At 36.0% G+C, this 23,514-nt stretch overlaps 3 protein-coding genes across 3 annotated transcripts; 2 read left to right on the top strand and 1 right to left on the bottom strand.

Annotated features, from left to right (window-relative positions):
- Nucleotides 1–1,441: 1,441 nt before the first annotated feature.
- Nucleotides 1,442–12,294, bottom strand: LOC116298865 (3-phosphoinositide-dependent protein kinase 1). The gene is made up of 17 exons (XM_031707439.2): nt 12,178–12,294; nt 10,374–10,493; nt 9,787–9,829; nt 9,112–9,249; nt 8,474–8,526; nt 7,520–7,611; nt 6,996–7,090; nt 6,463–6,535; nt 6,191–6,259; nt 5,483–5,579; nt 4,949–5,027; nt 4,440–4,540; nt 3,767–3,933; nt 3,567–3,624; nt 3,252–3,349; nt 3,078–3,132; nt 1,442–1,962 (listed from the first exon to the last, which is right to left on the bottom strand). The coding sequence occupies exons 1-17, from the start codon at nt 12,190–12,192 to the stop codon at nt 1,822–1,824; spliced, it is 1,494 nt and encodes a 497-aa protein (XP_031563299.1). The 5' UTR covers nt 12,193–12,294; the 3' UTR covers nt 1,442–1,821.
- Nucleotides 12,295–13,023: 729 nt separating this feature from the next.
- On the top strand, nt 13,024–17,642 carry LOC116298902 (SUMO-conjugating enzyme UBC9-B). The gene is made up of 7 exons (XM_031707483.2): nt 13,024–13,224; nt 13,345–13,408; nt 13,628–13,647; nt 15,074–15,146; nt 15,495–15,604; nt 16,135–16,214; nt 17,047–17,642. Exons 1-7 carry the CDS (start codon nt 13,159–13,161, stop codon nt 17,111–17,113), a joined length of 480 nt encoding a protein of 159 aa, XP_031563343.1. The 5' UTR covers nt 13,024–13,158; the 3' UTR covers nt 17,114–17,642.
- Nucleotides 17,643–19,173: 1,531 nt separating this feature from the next.
- On the top strand, nt 19,174–23,427 carry LOC116298894 (uncharacterized). Its single transcript, XM_031707473.2, has 3 exons — nt 19,174–19,977; nt 20,195–21,087; nt 21,510–23,427. The coding sequence occupies exons 1-3, from the start codon at nt 19,845–19,847 to the stop codon at nt 22,728–22,730; spliced, it is 2,247 nt and encodes a 748-aa protein (XP_031563333.2). The 5' UTR covers nt 19,174–19,844; the 3' UTR covers nt 22,731–23,427.
- The last annotated feature ends 87 nt before the right edge of the window (nt 23,428–23,514 follow it).

Genomic DNA, 23,514 nt, shown 5'->3' with positions numbered 1-23,514 from the left:
GGAAATCCAACTGCAAGCAGAAGGTCGATTCTTCATCCTTTTAGCATCAAATTAGTTCCAGGTGAACTGTCTTGTGTCTTTCCTGTACTGGTTCTAATAGGAAGGGTTGAGAAGTACTTCCGATAGCCTCTTATGGATCATCACTATTCTAATGGAAAAAGGCTTTACATTTATTGTATTGATCACTTACGAATCTTTCGCTTTCATTTACTGAACAAGCAATCGTCGTCACCGCGTTCCTTTCTCACTTTTCATTTGCCAGTTTATTTTATTATTTTAGGCACATATTTTGTGGAATATTTCTACTTTGGGTGTCAAACATTTGCTGTGGACAGGCTTGAACGAAATTCTAATGCATGTATTTTATTTTTTGCTAATAAATGTGATTTTGCTTGCAAATGTGTGTTTTGGATTGGTTTTTGTTGTGCTCATTAATTAGCCATTTTGGATTTTTATGCATGGGATTGATTTTTAACTTGAAACTCAATTCGCAGTCTGATTGGTTAATAGTAATCGGCGAGATCACCTGGCATTCTTTGGGTGCATGTGACGTCATAGCCACCATTTACAAAAGATTTGTTCTTGGTGTCTCTTATCATGTCAACCAACATGGCGGCTACACCTTTTGTCCTTTTTATTCTCGTGGGGAGCCATGCACGTCGCCTTATTGATTCCCTAAATGAAAAACTTTCACTTGTTTTTAAGATACAAATTTCTTGACTTTATTTTTGTTTTAAAAGGCGTGTTTTATTGCTTACATTATATTGCAGTTTTTTTCTTCCGCCATTCAAGTGCTGGTCCAAATTAGTGCCAAACGCAATTATGGAACTGAAGTTAATAAAGCAAAATAGCGACTCTTTAGGGGTTTTCACGTCAGCCATCTTCTTGAGCAGGATGCATGACAAGGGATTTTATTCCCCCAAGGAGAAATTTTATATTGTTTTCACCAACAACATGGCAAACGGGAAACCCTTCCATCGCTTCGCCATCTTGTCCTAAGATTCGTAACTACGTCATGTTGGGAGAGAACGAGTCTAAAGTTCAGATCTCGTTTCTACGAAAATTAGCCTTGTAAAGGCCGGTTTAGACGCTACGATTTTCGACTACAACTATCGTATACAACACGCTCGCGTCTGTCGTAGGCGAGTTGTAGGCTTGATTTACACGCTACGACTCGAGTTGTAGGATGGCGCGAGCGTGTTGTATACGATAATTGTAGGCGAAAATCGTACCGTCTAAACCGGCCTTAACAGTGTTTTACGAATACGCCACTTTCGATGTATTGAAATTCTATCACGACACTGAGGCTCTCCGGAATAAAATGCTTAAAATTAAACCTCAAATGGATCAGTAGATATAGTGTTGTAGATTCTATTATAACTTTGTTGAGTGGTGAACTGACTAGCATTTCTATCAAAAATTTCGTAATATTGCTCAAATGTATGGTACATTATTTTATTCCTGGCAATAAATGTATTTGGTGATCAGTGTGTTTTACAAACATGAAGTACCATACGACTAAACCCTCGCAATTTTGAATTTCAAGATATCAAATATGGCTTATTGAATAATGTGACAACGTGACTTGTCACGTGACTCAAGTGAGTGATTTCAACTTAGTACGCATGTGTACATGTACATCGTCCAGTATCCTTTGCAGAATCTTCCCCAGCTAAAATATTCGTAAATTTACAGAAGCATAAGTCCTTGAGAACATTTCTACATCTTGGAAATCAAAAAGAAAATTAATCGTCGGTAACAGATTGGCAAAGCCAAGGAATTTTTACGCTCTTCTAACCATGTTATGTATCGTATAGTCCTCTAGGAGTTGCTGTTATTTCTTTTGTTTGACGGTGATTGACAGCTCGATGCGCCGAAGTAATATTCATGAACTTCGTGGATCTTCTTGACCCAGTCCACGGCAAATCCCTTAAAATCTTCAAGATAGTAAGTTTTTACTGGCTGTGAAGATAAAACAAACGATTATATATATTATTATTATTATAATTTAAGGCTTGAATAAGAGTTTCGCACCGGGGGGGGACTACTCCCATATATGGACTATACGGGGATGATCTGCTGAACAGGGTATGGTTTTTCCAGCTTCTTGTCATAAACAGGGTATGCAATTTCACTCAAGTTCTAAGTTCTCCCTGAGCTTCCTGTCATATTCAGGGTTTCTACTTTCGTATTGACCGAAACTGGTTATTATGGTTGTAAAAAAAACGATACGCGAGATGACATGATAATTGAAACAGGAACTCAGTGCAATTAATTATATCTTTTGTCATAAACAGGGTCTACAAATTTGAGTTTTTTTGTCATAAACAGGGTACCCCTTTCAGAATCCCAGCGGAACACCCCTACCAAAATTCTGGCGGAGTACCCCCCCCCCCCCCGGGGTTTCGCACACTGTGATCAAGCGACCAGTGATTGTGAGACGATAATCACTGCACGAGCAGTGATTATGAGGTTTTTCCAAAATTCGTCAGCGAAAGTAATATCAAAACGATGTTTTACCCTGAATTTCGTTTTTTTCTCTGATATTCAAGCCTAAAATTATACTAAAACAATCATTCCCCTCAGGCTCAATGATTATGGGGAATATTTACCTCGCTTCTCACATAATCACTGTTCGCTCGACCAATCATATCGCGCGAAACTCTATATTCAAGACTAAAATTGTATACTTATTTCAATAAAGTTAGTCACCAAAAAGCTATAAAGCTGTGATTACTGAGAATCATGGGGAAATATTTCATATCCAACAAGTAAAGCTTATGACACAAACTGCAGCAGTTGAGGATGCTCAGAGGAGGTTAACTTGTAACTGGTAGAAGATCTAAAATCCGTCAACAGTTATCAAGCAGTTGAAACATGTAAAATGTATCTACCCATAATCCTTGCCGGTCTCAGCTTTGTAGCTTTTCAGGTGACTAACTTTATTGAAATGAGTGTATAATCTAATTACTAAAGTATAAGAAATTATTTAGTGAATTGCGATACTACTCAATATTAATATGAATCGTGTAGTTGCGAAAGATAGTTTTTGGTGGTTTTTCAGGATTTCAACTTACAGTGTGAACAAAAAAAACTTTGAAACTCTTGGCCTCTGCTCTCAGCTCTTTGGTCCTTGAGAAAGAAGGAAACAAGTGAAATAAATTAATAATGATAATTATGATGATAATAATGATGATAATTTGGCCTTTGCTGCCATTTTTTTTTTTCTTTCATCGTGTTTGCCTGCTCACCAGGGTATCTGTCCTTTAAGCACCATAGCTGATGTATCGACGTAGTATAAATGAGGTCCCTCTGTGAGGATCATCTGTCTTCTTTTTGCGAATAGACCCTGGGGAAAAACACCATTATATTATCTATTTCGAGGTTAAATAAAAGACTGGGTCGAGTTGTGTTTGCCGGACGCCATCTTGGCAATATGCGTCCTAAAACAGTCCCACAATACATTGCAATGCCAACTAGTCAGTGATTAACCACCATTTGCAGCAGAAAATGAGATGTAAAGACTTTTATCAGCTGAGTGAAACCCAGCAATAGTTTTTACTTACCTTTCGTTTATCTAATATTGCGGTTTTGATTATTAGATTGTTTTCTACGTAAGGATGCCTAAAACAAAAGAGAGATTGCATGAAAACAGTAGCTCACCATGCAGGATAAAAGATCACGTGAAAATGTGATACTGTCGCTAGGTAATCAAAGAGCAATTCAATCAGTAAGTTGCTATGGCAACCGTGCCTATTGACATTACCATGGTGATTCACGTGCTTGTTTCTGTAGTCGTTCTTCAACCTCTGTGGTAGTGAGACCTAAGAAATTCTTTTCCTTTGGTTTGTTATGTAAGTTTTCATCAGATAATCCAAATCTGGCCAACAGCGTGTCATCGAATTCATCGACACCGTTGTCTATGAAATCGGACTAGAGAAATATGACAATTGTCAATAACAATAACAATGATAATATAATTACACTAGCTTATATGACAATAACAAATACTTGCAACAAAGAGGCTTGATGCTGACAATAATTATGATGGTGATGGTTGTAATGGTGATGGTTGTCATGATGGTAGTGGTGGTGGAGGTGATGATGACAATGGTTGACAGAAGCCTTTGGAACATAAACTAATATGTTTAGTTTGGGCATAATTTTTTGCCTATTTCAGGCCATGTGTCATTCCCTAGAGTATCATTTCTTTGTTTAACGGTCTCACATAAAGAGACTACTAAAAAATATCATAATCACCAAGAGAATGACACGTGATCTGAAATGGGAAAACATTACCCCCAAGATAAAGAGGTCTATCGAGTTCTACTCTGCTACTCTACTCGTTTTGGGTGGTTCTAACGTTCTGCACCCCAGGGTTATAAAGTGCAGTATGAAATACTTCAGAAGGCTACGTTGTTAGCATTTCTTGTATTCACCTTATATTTACTTCTGTGCTCTTCATCGTCACTACTTGTAGCAGGTAAGTACGGTAGTAACTCAGGTGGACTAGTGTTGGGTAACTCTTCCCAATCAATACCTAGTACAAAATACATTAAACATATTCTGACTTAACCATGACATCATTGGCAGAATCCTTTGTCCAATTCAATCAACATGGCCCCAAGGTTCCCCAAGATGCACTGCAGTAGGACACCATATGTACTATATACTTTCCAATTCAATCAACATGGCCCCAAGGTTCCCCAAGATGCACTTCAGTAAGACATTATACTGTATGTGCTACATACTTTTCAATTCAATCGACAAGGTCCCCAAGATTCCCCATGATGCACTTCAGTAGGAAACTATACTGTATGTACTATATACTTTCAAATTCAATAAACATGGTTCCCAAGGTTTCCCATGATGCACTGCAGAGTGGCACTATACTATATACTTCAGGTTTCATATTCTGCAATCATTTATACTGACATTCATTAGGTACCTTCATAGAAAGGGTGACTTCTGAGAGCTTCAAACCCCCCACATTCCTCACAACCAAGTCTCTTGGTAGGATCGAGATGCTAAAACATGAAAGTAAAACTAAAGGTTACTAAAAATGGATACCTAGTTTAAGTAGACTTACAAACTCACTGATAGAGACCCTTAATGACTTGTTGGTGGTGATCTCAATACACTTTGAAAATGACTACAGTACAAGTGTACAAGTAACATTTTTGTGCAACAACTGGTTACTTGAAATATCCATATCTTGCCGATGAAGACGAGCAACTTCATGCCCCACCAAGAAGGTCCTTGAATTTACTCTTTTTCTCGCCTAGACTCTAACTTTACCCATTCTGATGTTCCACAGTCCTTGGAGAATCTCATCTCCCCTCATTGAGGAAAGAATGGAAATTTGCTAGAAGTACAAGCCAACATGCAATTTGCCTCAACAGTCTTAGGACACTGTTCTCCTCATCTGGGGAGAGGAACAGTAATTTCCTGGGAATATAACCCAGGCATTTTGTTTACTCACCAAAATCTCCTCTACTAAGTCCTTTGGAACAGAAGGAAATCCACTGGGAAAATCATACTCTAGTTTTATAATTTTCTGAAAAATTTGATATTCATTTCTGAAGATATAAACACAAGAGAGGATATCATATTAGATACTGTAACTGTGGGGTACACCATCACAAATGGATTATTAACATTTAGTAAAAATACACAGGTGATTATTGAAAATCTCGCACGCTGATTGGTTGAGAAACTCACACTATCACACGATAATCACCTCCAGCGATAATCCAAAATGGCGGCCAGCCACTTTGTTGCTGTAACCGGAAAAAATGTCTTTTATCTTCTTTTTTTTCTTTTTTTGAAAGAATCACCTGTGTACTTATACTAAACAATTATTTGCTGAAGGTGAAGTGAATATTGGGGAATATTTACCTCGCTGCTCGAGACTTGCGTCTGGGTAAATATTCCCCAATATTCACTTCACCTTCAGCGAATAATTGTTTAGTAATATAAAAGCAGAAAGGAAAAAATCTGCAATTTAGTCTCATTCTATGTAAACTATTATGCATTAATGTTTGATTTAAGCCCTTCACTTTTCACTGTTCGTATTGCTTTGTCTTGTATTGTGAAGCATAAGATAGATATGTTATGAGGGCTAGCCAAAGGCTGAGGTGATGTTGCCTCCTTATGCTTCAACACTGATGGCACATATATTAATTCTTACCCTGCTCTAAAAGGTGGTAATCCTGACAGTAACTGATATATTATACAACCAAGAGCCCAAATATCTGAACTAAAATCAAAATAAAATGAAATGACATTAGGAAAAACATGTTCTAACATCCCTGAGTGTTTTTATATCACTCTGACATTGTGATGGGATGCTGAGTGAGAAATACCACATTTTTTCGAACATAAAGTTTTCACTCTGCTTTATAATAAAAAGGAAACCATAAAAAGTCTGTTTTTACTCAAATTTTCTTTGTTTTCTTGTACCTTTTACAAGCACGTTTGTCAGTAAGCAGCTCAGGTGAGACATATTGAGCAGTTCCTACAAATGAATTACGTCCTGAAAAAAAGAGGACAAAACAGCATCAATGACGAAAGAGTGCAACTATATATTTGTGACATAGTACTAACTAATTTAGTACAAAATAGCACCAATGAAACAATTGAAAACAAAAGAAATAGATGAGTTTAGTGTTATTTAGTTTTTGTGCTATTAACACTTAGAGTGACCACAGTAAATCCGTGAAAGCTTAGTAATACTAAATAGCACAATTTCATGCAAATTCCATTGTTTTCTATTGTTTAATTAGCACTATTTTGTACTATTTATTAATTAGAGTTTCACGGATTAATTGTTTGCACTCTACATGGTTATCATACAGCCATTGATCCACTATTAACACTGTTCATCTGTCCTATTCTGTCAGTTGTAGATGTGTGTGACAGCTGCTATACACGTCACTATATATTAATATCAAATAGCCATGCTAAAACTAGTTTAACATTCAAGCTATCAATACCTTTATCATTATCATTCAGTATTTTTGCTGTGCCAAAATCTGTTATTTGAATATGCATCTTTTCATCTAGAAGTATATTTTCTGGTTTAAGGTCTCTGAAAGAAAAGAAAAGAAACTTTATATTAAACAAAAAAAATGGATGACACTCTTAAGTCTTATCTACTGTATGTATGTATCTATTTGTCCCAAAAGTCAAAATGACATTGACTCAAAAATTACATGAAAAATATATTGTTTAAGACTGGACAACATTGAACATTGTGTGTTCACTTGCTCCACACCTCTGGGGTCTCTATTCTATCGATATACTCTATACTCATAGATATTACATGTGAGGAGAGTTTGTTGTGTCTCTCCCTTGATTTTAGAGGTTTTTTCCAGTTTTTCTGGAATTTTTCATTCCTCCAAAAAACCAAACCCACTAAATTCAATCTGTGAGTTAGCCAAGATCTTCTCAGAAGTTGTCTCAGGGCAAAATAATATAAGTGCTTTTTTAAGTTGGTTTAGATAGTATCTATGCATACCTGTGAATAATATGTAGGCTATGTAAATGTTCCAGTGCACTGATAATCTCTGCTGAGTAGAACTGTGTACAAGTCTCGTCAAATGCACCAAGCTGAAAGGATAGCCAAAGGAGTAAGTTTGAATGGATTAGAATATTATTGGTTGTTAATATTATCAAAAAAACTGTGAGGTTGCAGTAATGAGCTCCTTATCCTAATTATTATATATTTTTCAAAGGAGGAAGAGGGGTTGTAGTGTTAGTTATTTATTTATTCTATTTTTATTAGTTATTTTTAATATTTTGTTCACAGGCTGGTGCTGCACAACAAGAAACAGGTTCACCTTAAAGGTACATACACAAACCCATTAAATTATTATTAATGGCCAGAGGCTGACCTAAAATTCCCAAACCCATCCCACAATCAACCCATTAAGAAACTACAGTTGTATTAGTAATGGCCAAACACTGAGGGTGTTCAAGGGTTTCTTTATGTCCTCAGTGGTTCTTTTATGGCTGTCAGATGCAGGTGAGGTAGTGTGGAGCCATGTGAAGGTCTAACCATTTGTAGTTGTCATTACAAAGGCAGCACCTTGTCCTCAAATATTTTAAGGCCATGAATGTTGGTCCTGCCAGGGATTTAACCCACAATCTCCCACATAACAGCCTAATGCTCTTCTAACTGAGCAAACTGGGTGCCAGTAGTTGGCATCATTGAATCAGAATGTAGGGCCGTAGCCAGACCAAAATATTTACCAAGGCAAAAAAGAAGCGAAATGAAGGGGGGAGAAACTAGGGGGAAGAAACTAAGGGGGTTCAGGGCATGCCCCCTCCCCTCCCCCCCCCCCCCAAAATTGAAATTGAGTCCCTTGGAAATGCGATTTAATAGAGTATTAAGAGACATTAGTGACAATATACCAAGGCAAATACTTCATTTGCCTCATAGTGTCTATAGTGCTGGAATATTTCTACCCACCTTATTGATGTATGGTAGTAATTCTCCCTTTTTTGCATAGCTGAGACCAAAGTCTTAAAAAAATACATTAAGGAAGTCACATACATCAACAACAGACTAAAGACAGATGAGAATACAATGAATAAGGCACAATCCAGATGATACTCTTCTCATGAGCTGAAGTTGATACAACTTCATGTACAGTACAATGTACATGTAAGTTTGACTGTGGAGGAACTTCAGAATTTACATGTTATTCTTACAAACTTTTGTTGCAAAGCTCATTGAGACAATGTGAAATACGCTATATATATATAAGAACTTCCCATTATAATGAATCATCCACTTTCATTCCTTGACCAATATTGCAAATTGTGGCAACATAATGATGATAATAATAATAATAATAACTTTATTTAACGAGGTTAAACCCATTACAGTCACAGATTGATGAACTTGTGGACCTCCCTATATATCTATATTATAAATAAACTAATAAAATTATAAATATCATTTAAACCCAATTGTAGTGTCCATACCATATTGATTCTGAGATATTGCTCTTTTGCCAAGCTTAATTCATTAATAATGATCAGCACATGAATGGGTGGCATCTAAAATTTTATTGCACAATTGAATCATGTGCAAAGCAAGGATACAGAGTTTTTCTTTGTCTTGGAAAGTGAAGTAAAGTTTGACAAAGAAGGGATGGTTGAGTTTGCTTAGGACTTCTTTTTCTCTTTGTACTTGTGGGACTTTCTTCTCTCTGATCATATGTCGCTTCTCCAGCACCTTAACTGCAGTTTAAGAAATAAATTTACTGGGGTAGTTATAATTTTATCTCTAATGCATGGGTACATAAATAAAGGTATATTAGGTGTATCCAGAGAGTAGAATGGGAGGCTACAAACATCCCCCCCCCCCCCCCCTTGAGTTTTAAGACTAAAAAATAAGCAGCAGCATTAGACTAACACACTTTAGTAGACCCTAATTTCATCGTTTTCTTTTGTCTTGATTTGACTATTTGCTCTTTTACTCCGACGAAGGACTAGCGTCCGAAACGTCAGTAAGTTTTTTCATCTTTTCACGGTGTATAATTTACTTTTTCATCATTACTGTTTGACTATTAGACGTTGACTAATAATTTTTATTTCACAGGTTAAATGCCTTCACTCTAATGCAATGCCTAAAGATTAAACCATATACTTATATTCTTAACAGCCTCTTCTTCCTCTTCCCCTCCCATGATGGATAACCCCTTGACACAGCCCTCTACCCCTTACATCCTTGACATTATCCTAGATCCATCACAGACTAAAGGTATCATAGCTTACTTGCATATTCTTTCCCAGTTGCTTTTTCCAGAGCCACATAAACCTAAAAGAAGTAATCATTTATACACCATAATTATTATAGAAAATTAAGACCTAGCATAATCATAATACTTGTATAATAGGTGGGGGGCCGGGGGGAGGGGGGGTAGGTGGAGGGCTAGACTTTCATCTCGGAAAAACTCACTTTGATAAAAGATATGCATGTAAATTTATGGAAAACACATAGTGTACATCAGAAAAGTCATGACCAGAGCCACAGCAGTGAAATGTAGCACAATAATAGCATGCACTTGTAGCACCCATACTCAACATCTTTTGGGTTAACATTTCCATTAGATTTATTTTAAGCAGGATACTCACTATGATTTGTTGGCAAGTTTCTTCACCAGAATGTATCAGGAAACAATTTGTGTCTGTAGTTTAGAGCTGAGTTGATTCACAAAATCTGTAGCATTGTTTCCAATTTTTTTTCATATGGGCCCAATTTTTACAAAGTAGAATGTTCAAATCAGGCACTAAAATAAAGCCACACACCCTATTTGATTCCTGATACATTCTGCAAAGAATCGCAACAACAAGTAACTTACAGTCGAATAGGACCCTTCTCCAAGGATTTTCCCAAATTTAAAATCTTCAGGTCTTTTTTTCTTTAGTATTGGTTTGACTTCATTTGTGGTTGGTGAAGCTGGCGATTCTGAAGACATTGGCTATAAAGAAAGATATAAGTTACAATGCCATAGTGAAAATGGCAAAGTTTAGGGGCACGTACATGCATATTGATGAGAAGAGTCCCACAGGAATCCCATGAGTATAAAAACCAATGGAACTATTTATTGTAAGATGACTTTTCTAAAAGCATTCAAGAAGTGTGAAAAGCACTTGCCAACGGTGCATGCTTCTCTTCACACTTCTTTCATGCTAAATAACATCCTGTACTCTTTCTTACTCAATGGAGCATGGGAAAGGGTGTTTTAATCGTTAACATCTTCCTATTGTTGCATGACCATATGTGTTCAATCAAAAATAATATTATTTATTGTAAAGATTGATAACACAAATGTTCTGGAAAAGCTGTAGGTTTAGTTCTTATTGTAAATTGCAATAGTAGTAGTTGCTATAATTGTTTTTGTTATTGTTGTGTAGTTTCAGAAACCCTCCCACCTCCCTCCCCCCAACTCCATGAAGAGATTTTTTCAAATTCAATTTTTTCAATTTTTTTCAAATTCCAAATTCCTCTGTGAGGGTATGAATAATTTCTGGAATTACACATTTGTTCAAAATATTTTATAAAAGCAGGGTTTTTATTAAGGGTCAGGGATGAGATAATGCTCCCTTATAATTCTCCAATTTAAACTACCATTAACAGCTTAGTAATTTGTAACACCTTTACTTGGTCCTCAGGACTCTTCAGCAGTTCATGATCTTCTTCTATCGTTATTATAATGTTTAGTGAATAACCTATTGACCTTTGCCTATTATAATGATACCTAACATATTATACTCTATATGAATCATTAACAACATCGTACTAATGTACATCATGGTAAAAATAACTAATATATACTAAGATTACTCCTAAACTCTATGATATTCATTAAACATACAGTTATTTCCTGGGAAATAATTAGCTAATTCTTCTATAAATAGAAAAATTAAAAAAATCAGAACGAAACAACACAGCTGGATTAAGTCTCAGACAAGAAAAATTAAGCTTATATTTTTGTAAAATTCGGGGACGAGGGGGATTCTAAAGCATTCTAAAACTAAGCATATGAAGTTTATAAGCCAGTATATCGGAGTTAGTTTTAACTTTGGGTGTCTAAAAAGCATGGGGATATGATAAAATTAAAGATAAGAGCTAATTAAAAATTTCATTATTTGTTGTGCATGACAGAACATATTCATGACCTAACTCGTATAGCAGCCAAAATTTCTTCTATTTAAGATACTAAACACATTAATTCGAAGGTAATTGTTTTCCTATGGTATGTAGAATATCCCGAGAGTCCTAGTTTAGAAATCAGGTGACTTTTAGTTTTAGATATTTGCTATATATGACACCGATTGTTTTGATTATTCAATGTAAGTTTATATTTTAATGATGCTGTTTGCTACTGAAATGAAAATATACCTTTCGCTTTGCTCAGGTTCAAAATATTTCAAGTCAAGCAAACAGAGAAATACAACAATAGGCAGGAATGATATTACAACTAAAAAAGAACTGGTATAATAATTTGAGGAGAGTAAAACTTGTCTAAAATCTTATTACGACACATTTGGTTGTTGACCGGCCGGTGTTTATACCAAAAAACCAAGGTTAGAAAACTGTGCATTTTTGACGCAAATAACCAAGAATTAGAAACAATAAAACAGATGATGATTTATAAATACCTCTTTAGTTTCCATGAGGGTCGGGGGTAGATGGTTTTAGTTCATCTGGGTAAAATAATTACAATTTGTGAAGTTGTTTTTCTTCGTGAAGTCGTCAAGTTGGGCTTTTGACTAAAACAGGTGTACGCATGCGTCAAGTCCGCTGGCTTTTGGATGAAATCTTTCTTTTCTTTTCTTTTCTTTTCTTTTCTTTTCTTTTCTTTTCTTTTCTTTTCTTTTCTTTTCTTTTCTTTTCTTTTCTTTTCTTTCCTTTCCTTTCCTTTTCTTCTCTTTTATCTTCTTATCTTTTCTTTTCTTTTCTTTCCTTTCCTTTCCTTTTTTTTCTTTTCGTTTCTTTTCGTTTCTTTTCGTTTCTTTTCGTTTCTTTTCGTTTCTTTTCGTTTCTTTTCGTTTCTTTTCGTTTCTTTTCGTTTCTTTTCGTTTCTTTTCGTTTCTTTTCGTTTCTTTTCGTTTCTTTTCTTTTCTTTCCTTTCCTTTTCTTTGCTTTTTTTCTTTTCCCTTCTTTTTTTCCTTTTCTTTACCAGATAAGTCTTCATTTTACTTTATTACTGTATCTCCTCTATTAATAAAGGTTTTATACTGATCTAGAAGCGGTTATGGTCGACAGCTTGAACGTTTTTGCATTGATCAAAGTAGCACTGCAGTCGCACTTGAACCCGTATCTTTCTCTTCATGGTCTCTCCCAATACAAACAGCTCTTGATACTCTTGATAAGAATAAATTATACAGAATAAAATAAGAGAAAAAAAAGACGAGATCTGCCCCTACCCTACCCCACTTATGACCCAGCCCTTATCGTTTTTGTACTTTCGGGTATAACCTGGGACGAGTGCATGCGCAGTAAAGCGCTCTGTTGACCGATTTGAGTCTCACATTCTGAAGAATGGCAAACAAAATCGGTCAAAATTCAGTCTTTTAGCGTTATTGTTTACCTTTTAACTAACACGAGAGACACGCAAAGCATTCAACTTCACTTTGAAAATGTCTGGTATAGCTCTAGGACGGTTATCTGAGGAAAGAAAAGCCTGGCGAAAAGACCATCCATTCGTGAGTTTGAAAGAGTGGAGATCACTACTCCATGTGCTTGATTGATCTTCATTCTTTATACAAAACTATTTGTTCTTTTGGAAAAAAGATAGCTTTGTTGAATACCTTTCTATTCTTTAGGGCTTTGTGGCTAAGCCGTATAAAAACTCCGACGGGACATTGAACCTAATGCAGTGGGACTGCGGTAAGGTTTATGGCTTTTGTCAAAGAGTTTGTCGACGATGAGCTGTCTTTTGTACTCGATAAATGTTTCATTCAATTTTGACTTTAAATACTTTTACTCTTTCCCCATTAACGAAATTATTTCAATATAATTCACTCCCAGAACGATAACAGTCATTCAATATACGAAATATATATTTTATTATGTTTTTATCTAACCAAATGTTATTGTTCTTAACAGCTATTCCCGGGAAAAAAGGGGTAAGTGAACGAAGTTCTAGACATTTAAAAACCTTTTTATCCACGTTCATCATTATCAAGCCAGTTAGAATGTGTGGGCAAGAAGATTTTCTTGTTAATTTATACTGCTTATATTTCTTGAAAACTACTTAGTAATTTTTACTTTGGTGGGAGGGGAGGGGGGGTTGAATAAGCTAGTGAACCACGTAAATGTTTATATGACATTGAGTTTTCATGCTGCAATGAATTTTTTGTGTAATTAAGAGGTTGTGCTAGGTTATAAAAATAGTTTAAAGAGAAATAGTATTGCTGGAATGTAGAGTATTAGAGATATTTACTATTCCAGAGGTGGGTTTATTTATTTAATGGATGAAAATATTCAGAGTGTCAAAATATTGCACATTCTGAATTTTTTATGACAGAGGAAGTTCATTTGCTGCAGTAGACCTTTCACAAATTTGTTTGAATCATAGATTCAAAACAATAGATTCACATTAAGGCTTGACTTGATCAATATGTAATATATATATATATATGATACGAGCGGCTGTGTTGTATACGATATACAAACTTGAGTGGTAGGCCTAAGTTTGTATATTGCATACAACGCCACCACCCATATTTTATATTGCTTATTAAACTTTTAGGCTAGTTCTTGTGTTTTACTAAAATTTTCAAGATAAAAGTGAATCTAGCAGGAAAAATCCAAGTTAAAGTTTATGCAAATGAACATGATTCCATGTCAGAATTATACAACTCTTCATGGGCTGATTTCTATTGTTTTTTCTCATGAATTATTAATGACTGTTAAGTACAGTAAGTGTATTTAACATATTAAGTCCAACCTATATTAGGTCTTACCTTTTTCTCAAAGTTTCACAGCTTCTCTAGACTGACCTCTAATGCTGGATTGGTTGGTCATTGATTTGATAAAATGATTAAAAAATTCTTACATGTATTTAAGATACAGGTGTATTAGATTTTCTTGCACCCACAGTACATGCCCACCCTAGAAGATCTGTTGTGGAGGTATAGGTATTACGTGGATCTTTAACACCCCCCTCCTCTCCCCCCTCCCCCACTTTCCCTCCTCAGTTGCTGCCTACCTTAGAATAGCCAACGTGCTTGAGCACAAATCTCTAACACAGAGCATGATGTGAAACCAAGTACTTACGGTTTTTCAACTCCTCTAAAAATCCCTTTGACGATTCTTCCTTCAACATTTTTTATGAAACTGTAAGTATTTCAACAGACGAAAATGACAATAATTTTTTCCTGAAAATTCTATTGATTTCCTTCTAATGTGTGTAGTACTTGTTTTCCCATCATGCTTTGTACTGGAGATACATGCTCGTGCACATTGGGTATTACAGTGTCCTTCTTCACATTGTAAGTGCTCACTTTTTGATCATAATTTCTGATAAATGAAATTATTTCTTCGTTCCAGACACCTTGGGAAGGAGGGCTGTATAAACTGAAAATGATATTCAAAGATGACTATCCTTCTACTCCACCAAAATGTAAGGCTCAAGCAAATAATGCCAGATTTAGTTTCTCGTATTTTGATCAGTATTGATCAATGCTATTATTTTGATATAAGTGTGCTTTTTAATTTATCAAAAGGTTGTTCTTACTTTCCCAAGGAAAAAGTTTATAACACTTTTTTTTCATATTATTGGCCCTGCGTACGGAGGACTAGCCTGAAGGCCTGACAAAAATATATTTGCCTCACTAGCCTTCATCCAAGCACTTTGGGATGAACTTGCAAAAAGGCTGAAATGAAGACTTAATTCTCGTGAAAATAAACTGACCTGCTCTCTACAGAAATATGTAGCGAAAGTTAATGGATTTTTTTTTAAATGTTTTAGGTAAATTTGACCCTCCTATATTTCACCCGAATGTCTATCCATCTGGTACAGTATGTCTGTCTTTATTAGATGAAGACAAAGACTGGAGACCTGCTGTTACTATAAAACAAGTAAGGCTATGTTGTGTCTCTGTGGCAACGTCAAATGCACATGTTATGAGTTTGTTTCATTTGGTGCCTTTTCCCTCTCGTCGTATTTGGATGCATTTTAAGTATCTTGGATTAGCCAGTCAGAAACTGAGCATGTAAAAATTTTCTAACTAACAACATAGAGACCTGACTTTGACTACATAATGTACATGTCATAAGTACATTGTTTCTACGTTTCTAATGGATAAAATTAAAGCCATTCCAACCTCAACCAAAAAGTGAAAATGAAAAGTATTTTCACCAACTAGTTTTACCAGCCTTTTTTTAGTTTATGATTTTGAAAAAACAAATTTCAAACCCTGCTAATTCAAACTGGTTAGAACTGTTCTCCACGGTCATACGTGGACTGTATCGGGGCTGCCAGAGGCCCCTTGACACACCTTCAATTTGACAGTGTTGAGCTGTGCCACTGCTGTCAGTACTTGCAGTGGTGATTAGCAGTGACAAGTTTTTTTTCTTTATTATGATGGCTAATATATTACCTTTTTTAGATACTTTTAGGCATACAAGACTTACTAAATGATCCAAATGTGAAGGATCCAGCCCAAGCAGAAGCGTATACATCCTATTGGTAAGTTGATGATGATAAGGGACTATCCTAAGTACATCATAGATTCATGCATTGCTTTTGGTACATTTTTGAGGTGGTTTTGTATGTATTGCTGACACACTATCTTTAGTTGGGGTTTAATAGACTCTTTTCGAGTTCCAAATTACTGCTGTGTTTCTTGATACCAGACTCATTTACTTAGGCTTAGCCTCGATTTTGTGAAGAATATTCACATGTTCCAGTCAAGGTCCGTCAAGTTTCAAAATGCTTGTATTGTTGAAGTTGTGCATTCTTTACTTTACTGTTGGTATTTGCGAGTAATTAGACACTGATTCGAGGCTAAGCCTGAGTAAATGAGTCTGTGATCTAGGAACACAGCTGTAATTTGGAACTCAAAACTGGACTATTCCAGAACCCACTACTATATGTGAGTACTACTTGTCCCTGGATTAATGATAGTAATCCTGATGATGATGATGATGATGATGATGATCCCTTAATGCTGTATCTGAGATACTGCAACACTGGAATAATATAACCTAGCTGGCCCAGTTTACTGGGCACCAGACTATTGTGCAGGAGTTTGTGGTTCAAACCTCAGCCTGACCAACACTCAGGGTCATAATATATCTAAGTACACTGTAGAAGGTGCTGCTTTTGCTCTAAAAATATCTGCAGATGGTTAGACCTTCGCCATGACTTGGATGAAGGATGTTTCCATCTCATTCAAAGATATTTATAAATCTGTTTGTTTGTTTGTTTGTCTGTCTGTTTATTTGTTTGTTTGTTATTTTGTTTGTTCATAAATATCATTATGCAACTGTTAAACCCTCTTGTTTGTTTGTTTGTTTAGTCAAAACCGAGCTGATTATGAAAAGCGGATACGTTCCCAAGCAGCCCATTTTGTACCTAAAGCATAACAAGTCTACAGCAATCCTAAAGACGATTAACATTTAGTCCACTCTGCATCTAAGTGCACTTGATAATCATTTACTCCTACTTGTACATAGAGTTATTTACATATTGAAGCCTTGTTAGTAATGATGTATTTGTAGTTTTTGATTACATTGGTTGCTGCATTCCTTTTAGTAAGATTTCATAGAAATGGGATACTCCAAATACTTTATGTTACTTTACTCTACTTTACTCTACTTTACTTTACTGTTAGAACTAGCTGGATATCAAGTCAACTATTTGTTCTTTAGAAAAATAAGCACAAACGGATGATTTTTCCAGCCTCTTGAGTCACTCCAAATACTTTACTGAGCTGTTACATCCAGCTGGATAAAAAGCCAACCTATTTTTTTAGAAAAATAAGCACAAAGGCATGATTTTTCTAGCCTCTTGAGTCACTTTTCTAAGGTTAGTATTTTTGTGGAGGAGGCCGTGGATAGGTACACTGTGCCAATATTTAGTTTTAATAAATTATGATCTTCTTTGAAAAATTTATCAATGAGTTTGCATAATAATCTTGACAACATGTTGTATGGTCTTCGTTCTCAATGCCCTCAGTTATCAATAGATATATGAAATGGTTCACAAAATTTCAAAAACTATGTAATATTGGACTGATTATTGCTCCATTGTGGCAGTGATGTTTGACTTGGAGCTGGGGTAAAGATCCTCCTAGTTCTGAGTCTTCATGGTTACTAAAAGAAAAAAAATGTTAAAACTTCCGGTAAGGAAGCAAATTTGCAAAGCATTCTGGTAGATGTAGTATTCAAACGATGCTGTCATGAGGACAGTTTTAGTGAAAAATAAGAAAATTAAGACTAACTTCAAAGTAAGCACAATTGTACCTTTAATTGTGTTGTTCAAAATTGTACAACTCTGTACTAACCATGTCTTACACAATGTACTGTACTTATTGTATCAATGTGAAGTGCTGACGGTGGGCAAAGTTGTTTGGTGTACTCATGGAAATTTGAAAAAACAGGGTTTTCATGAGGGGTCTGGGATCAAAGAATGCTCTGGTATCTGAGCAAACTTCTTCAACTTGAACTTCCTTTATAGCTTAGGAATTTGTAAAATGTTCTCTTGGTCCTCAAGAATCTCCAGGAGTTCTCCTTATTACTGAGTAATAATCAAAGTAAAACAAAAGAAAAAATGGAAGTAGTGTCTGCTGGTATGTATTATGCTTAGGGTTCAAGTAAAATCACTGTCTTTCACAGAGGGTTTACTTTATGCTCTTGTCCGCTTGCTTTTGTACAATTTCCAAACGGTTGAGCAATCACAGCAGGTTTAGCTGTTTTGTGGCTGGCTGTCTTCCCAGGATACTGTAGCCCAACTTTTGCATATTTTTTTGTTTTCTTTTGACTACAATGTGATATATGTGCCTACAAGAAGCAGAAATACAGAAAGGAAGAATGAAAACAATTTCCCTTTACTACCATTTTTGCATCGTTCTTTCAAGCTCCAAAAATGCTTAGGGTCAGTCATTTTGTCCACTCATGGTTTTTGTGCTGTGTTCACGGCTCAGCTGGAAGTGCAAAGAAAATCATATTACCAGGCACAAGAATTTAATATTAGTCATTGACGTTGCTGTATTCATAGAGAAATAGAAAGGAAAAGAGAGAGTAGTTTTATAGCTCCAGGAACTCATTCAGTTTGATTTTTCCAGGGGGAGGGGATGGGAACATTTGCACAGGGGCTTCTATATGAATTTTGTCTACTTCACAGTTCCAAGCATGGGGTTCAATTTTTCGGAGCGGAAAGATCTAGTAATTTATGTTTTCCATATAATAGTCAATGAGACATTTTTTGTGTAATCTTTGTTTGAGATGGAAAAAAAAGATCACATTTATAATGTTATACACTTTTATGTGTGAGTTTTGTTTGAGAGAAAAAATAAGATCACATTTTAAAGCGGGCTTCCTTTACATAATAAAAGTCGAGAGGAAACAGATGACTAGAGTCCAGTTGCTCTCCTGTCCTTGTAGGAACGCCTGTCGAAAATAGTGTTTCCATAACAAAACGTAACGTAAGTCATTGCACCACCATCAGAAACATTCATTAAAACTATTAAAAGTCCGGCCAGAGCTAACATACATTCATTTTCGGGAGTTTATAAGTAGTTTAGGAAACTTAAGACAACTCAGACCCTGAAATATGGAGGTTTCAAGTGCTGCTGACGAAGAAAGGGCGATTATTACCTAATGCTCAAATTGATAAATTACAATATGTTTTGAACTCTGCTGCTCGTCTTGTAACTCTCTCCAAGAAGTATAATCACATCACTCCTGTCCTTTGTTCTCTGCATTGGCTTCCTGTGAAACATCGCATCAATTTCAAGATTCTACTCCTCACTTTCAAAGCACTTCATGGTCTGGCTCCTGTCTACTTGTCTGATCTCATAACTGTGTATAAACCTAAAAGAACTCTCCGCTCATCCAAGGAATTGCTTCTTGTTACTTGTCCGTACAATCTTAAATCTTATGGTTATCGTTGTTTTTCTGTGTCTGCTCCTGTTCTATGGAATTCACTACCGTCTCCTCTTAGAAACACTTCATGTCTAAAAACTTTTAAGAAAGACCTTAAGACTCATTTGTTTAAACTAGCTTTTGAATTATAATTTATATATATTTTACAGCGCTTAGAGCCGACTTGTATAGGCGCTATATAAATCATATTATATTATTATTATTATATATTATGGAAGTCGAGGCCTTGTTGGCGATTTATGAAGACGAGTTGAGAATAATACCAGATGAGAAAGGTGAGAAAACAGTGTCTTTTGAGACTGAATTGAAGGATATCGGTGCTGTATTAACTATAATTGTTTCAGGTAGGCGTAATAACTTGTCGTCGCTCATATTATCTAAACTAAAGTACGTTACAAGTAACACTTTTTTCGTCTGTCGTGCTGTAAGCTTGAACATTTGGGGGGGGGGGGGGGTAGATAACACAAGGGCTCACTATAACTACTAACGTGTTGCTACACTATAAGCGTTTTACTTTTAAGTTCAAAAAAAATACTATTATTTTTATTTTATACTTAAAAGATGAATATCCAAAGTGTGCCCCAAGAATAAGTGTCCAAAAATGTGGAAAGAACTTAGTTGAGGTAGAAAATTTCTTGAAGATAACGTCAAAGAATCTTTGTGGAGAAGTAATGGTTCACAGTCTTATAGAAGAGGCAAACAAATGGACAAGAGAGATGAAGTTGCAGGAGCGAGACCTAAATAAGGAAGAAACTGCTGCGTCTGTTTGCAAGTTTTTCCTTGAAGGGAGATGCCGATTTGGTGACAGATGCATTAACAGTCATCAACTTGCTAGAAAAAAAACAGATGAAGAAACTCCTGAATGTGAGAACAAGAACCAGGAGAGACTTGTAAGGGAAAGTGAAAATAACAAATTGAGCAAAAATGTAATCAACTCAGGCAATGATAGGGAGGAAAGACCAACGAAGAAGGCACCAATGAAAACTGCAACAGATGTTATTTCAAGAATCTTGTGGGACGACAAACTTGACCCTAAGGATTTTACTATCGGATATCTTGATAGATTCATTGGAATTATGGAGAGGGAATTTACTGACTTCAGCTGGGAAGATATTGCCTCTGTGGACTATGACGTACTCTCCATTCCCAAACACAGGATACAGTACTTTAAATACAATGGAGATATAGTATGGGACAAACGTGAGAGGATTGACAAAATCTTTGGGTCTACAGGGAGTGGTTGTACTATACTAGAAGTATTGGAAAATGGAAATAAAGGAGAGGAAAGGGAAGAGGGATCTGAAGAAAGGAAGGAAAATGAAAATGAAGATAAAGATGAGAATATAGCTTGTGAATCTGTGATAACTTCATCTAGTACAAGAAATGACAGTGGTCCAAACTACTTCATTGCATTCAAAGTACAAGATCCAGGAGTATTGGAAAACGTAGAAGAGGTATGTGTTTAACATGATATTTTTTGTGAGTTTTAGAAATACTTATTGTTGATGAAACTATGTTTACCATATTTTTTTATAATCAAATCTTCAAATTTTATTGAAACTCCTGAAACACCTTCTGGGCTGATAAAAGTCAGGGCATATCTAACTGATGATCAAATCCGAACTTAGTGGGTTAGGTTTTCCTGAGGGAGGAAAACCAGAGAACCTGGAGAAAACCCTTGAGACCTAACTAACAATGTTAATACTACCACATTAAATACATAAGTGCACTAACTAAATTAATGCTAATTAAAATATGGGATTTTCTTGGTACATGAAGAGGCTTTTAGCTGATTTTTAGCTAATTTCTGTTTCTTGAAAGACAGAGAAATAATATTCTCAACACACAGTAGTTCTAATTCGTATTTCACTTTTAGTTACATAAGGAATTTTTACTAAGAGAAAAAGGCATGAGTGAAGGGATTGTGTCACCGCAGAATTTATACGTTACACTTCTAGTGCTGACCATTCGAAATGACGACCAACTGAACCTCGTTAAAGACGCCTTAAAAGGTCTCCATCACGTCCTGCCTTCGATTCTTCCTCTGTCTAGGAAGCTGAAATTCAAAGGTATTGGTTCCTTCAATGACCGCGTTTTGTACCTAAGAGTTGAGAAGGAACCAAGTTTTGAAAAGTTTGTCGATATTTTGAGGCGTCAGCTTCGTAACGTCGGGGCTAATTTAGACGGGAACAGAGAAACCTTTTCACCACATATGACCGTTGTAAGGGCACCAGCTACTTCAAAAATGTCACGCGCAACAAGTCGAGAAGCATTTTCATCCTTCGAGTCTGCATACAATGATGTAGAGTTTGGAAATCAAGGCATCAGTGAAATTGGGTTATTTTCGCGGTTTGATCCAAAGGAATCGGATGGTTTTCACAAGACAGTTTTGACAATAAAAAACTCTCTTCTCTCTGTGTTGCCTACACTTGAGAAGAAGATCGTGAAGTATGTGGAAGATTTGTACGATTCTGAAAAGATTAGCGTTGAATTAAAACAGAAGGTGAACGCCTGTGTTGAATCTAAAGTCCCTATAGAGATCGACGAAGTATTTTCAGCTCTAGAAGCAGCTGTTTCTAAAGATCCGAGGAAGTTAGTCGTAATTCTACGCGGAATTCCTGGATCGGGGAAAACCTATCTCGTGGAAAACTGTTCCGAAAATAACACGCTACCATATTTAACCATCTGTAGTCCGAAGCAGTTGTTTTACAGAGCCGGAAATTCTAAAATGAATCAGTCTGAGCTGAACATCGCGGAAGCCTACTGCAGGAACGGGTTTCTTGAGGCCTTGAACAGCTCAGCTTCCCTGGTTGTCGTTGATGATTGTCATGCGCAGACATGGCAGTACGCTTTTTACATCAAACTGGCCTGCTTGTTTGGATTTACAGTGCGCGTTCTTGAGATTCATGTCAGTGATCGTGATGGTATCTTGGAATGTCTCAAGCATGGAGGATCTGAATCAAGTATGAATGAAGTGCTGGAGATGGTTCGTTACTGGGAAGAGGATCCCAGATCACTGCTTATAAAGCCTTGGTTTAGAAACCCTAGCTTACAAGATAGTGTAGCGCTGAGAAATCTAATAGAATCTTCTCAATAACTAGACTATTAAAATTTTTACTTAAGTTTACTTGCAGGGCTTGAACTTAAAGTGCTTATACCACAAAATTCAGTAAAATATCCTGTATAAAACATCATTGTCTTACTCAGGGTTTATAGAAAGTTTATTGCAAATTTGTTTTCTCATAATAATAAGTGTTTCAATTTACAAATCATGACAAATTTAAACACAAATTCCTATAATGACACCAACATTCTTAACATATCAAAAGTATGAACCTCAATATCTTCAAGATGCATCACTCAAATCATATAATGAAGAAATAGAAAACGCGCGCGCGTGCTGTGTGCGGTCATAAAGCACGCGGGGGTTGGCAGAACACCAGAGAAGTGTTAGGAGAAGCACGACGAGTAGTAAGAAAACGAGATTTCTTTGCAAACTTATTATTGGTGTTGGGCGCAAAGAGCGAGGCGCTAAAGTCTATGCGACTCCAAAATCTATTTAATAGCATGCTCAAGTAATGTAGATATTTCGATTATCTAGTGTAATTTTTCACCTAATAATTAAGTATATAGATTTTTACTTGACAGGACAATGTCGATGTAAGGGTGCAAATAAAAGGCTTTTAAGTTAACCATTGCAGGTGCGTGCACAGCCAACTTGCCACCTTTTAAGGTACCATTTTTGATCACTTTTTCTTATTATCTAATAAATGATTAAATTTAAATCACCGAAATACAGGGTATCTCTTAATGTTGATTAATGATTATGTTAAGGAATATTTTAGAGTTTCTTCCTCCCTTCCTTCCATCCTCCCTTCCTT

Source organism: Actinia tenebrosa, unplaced genomic scaffold, assembly GCF_029948245.1.
Source record: "Actinia tenebrosa isolate PJP-AT-01 unplaced genomic scaffold, QUT_ActTen_1.0 PGA_scaffold17__23_contigs__length_9995812, whole genome shotgun sequence".
NCBI classification, from domain to species: domain Eukaryota; kingdom Metazoa; phylum Cnidaria; class Anthozoa; order Actiniaria; family Actiniidae; genus Actinia; species Actinia tenebrosa.
Note: the sequence above shows the minus strand (reverse complement) of the source record. Positions and strands in the feature narration are given on the sequence as shown.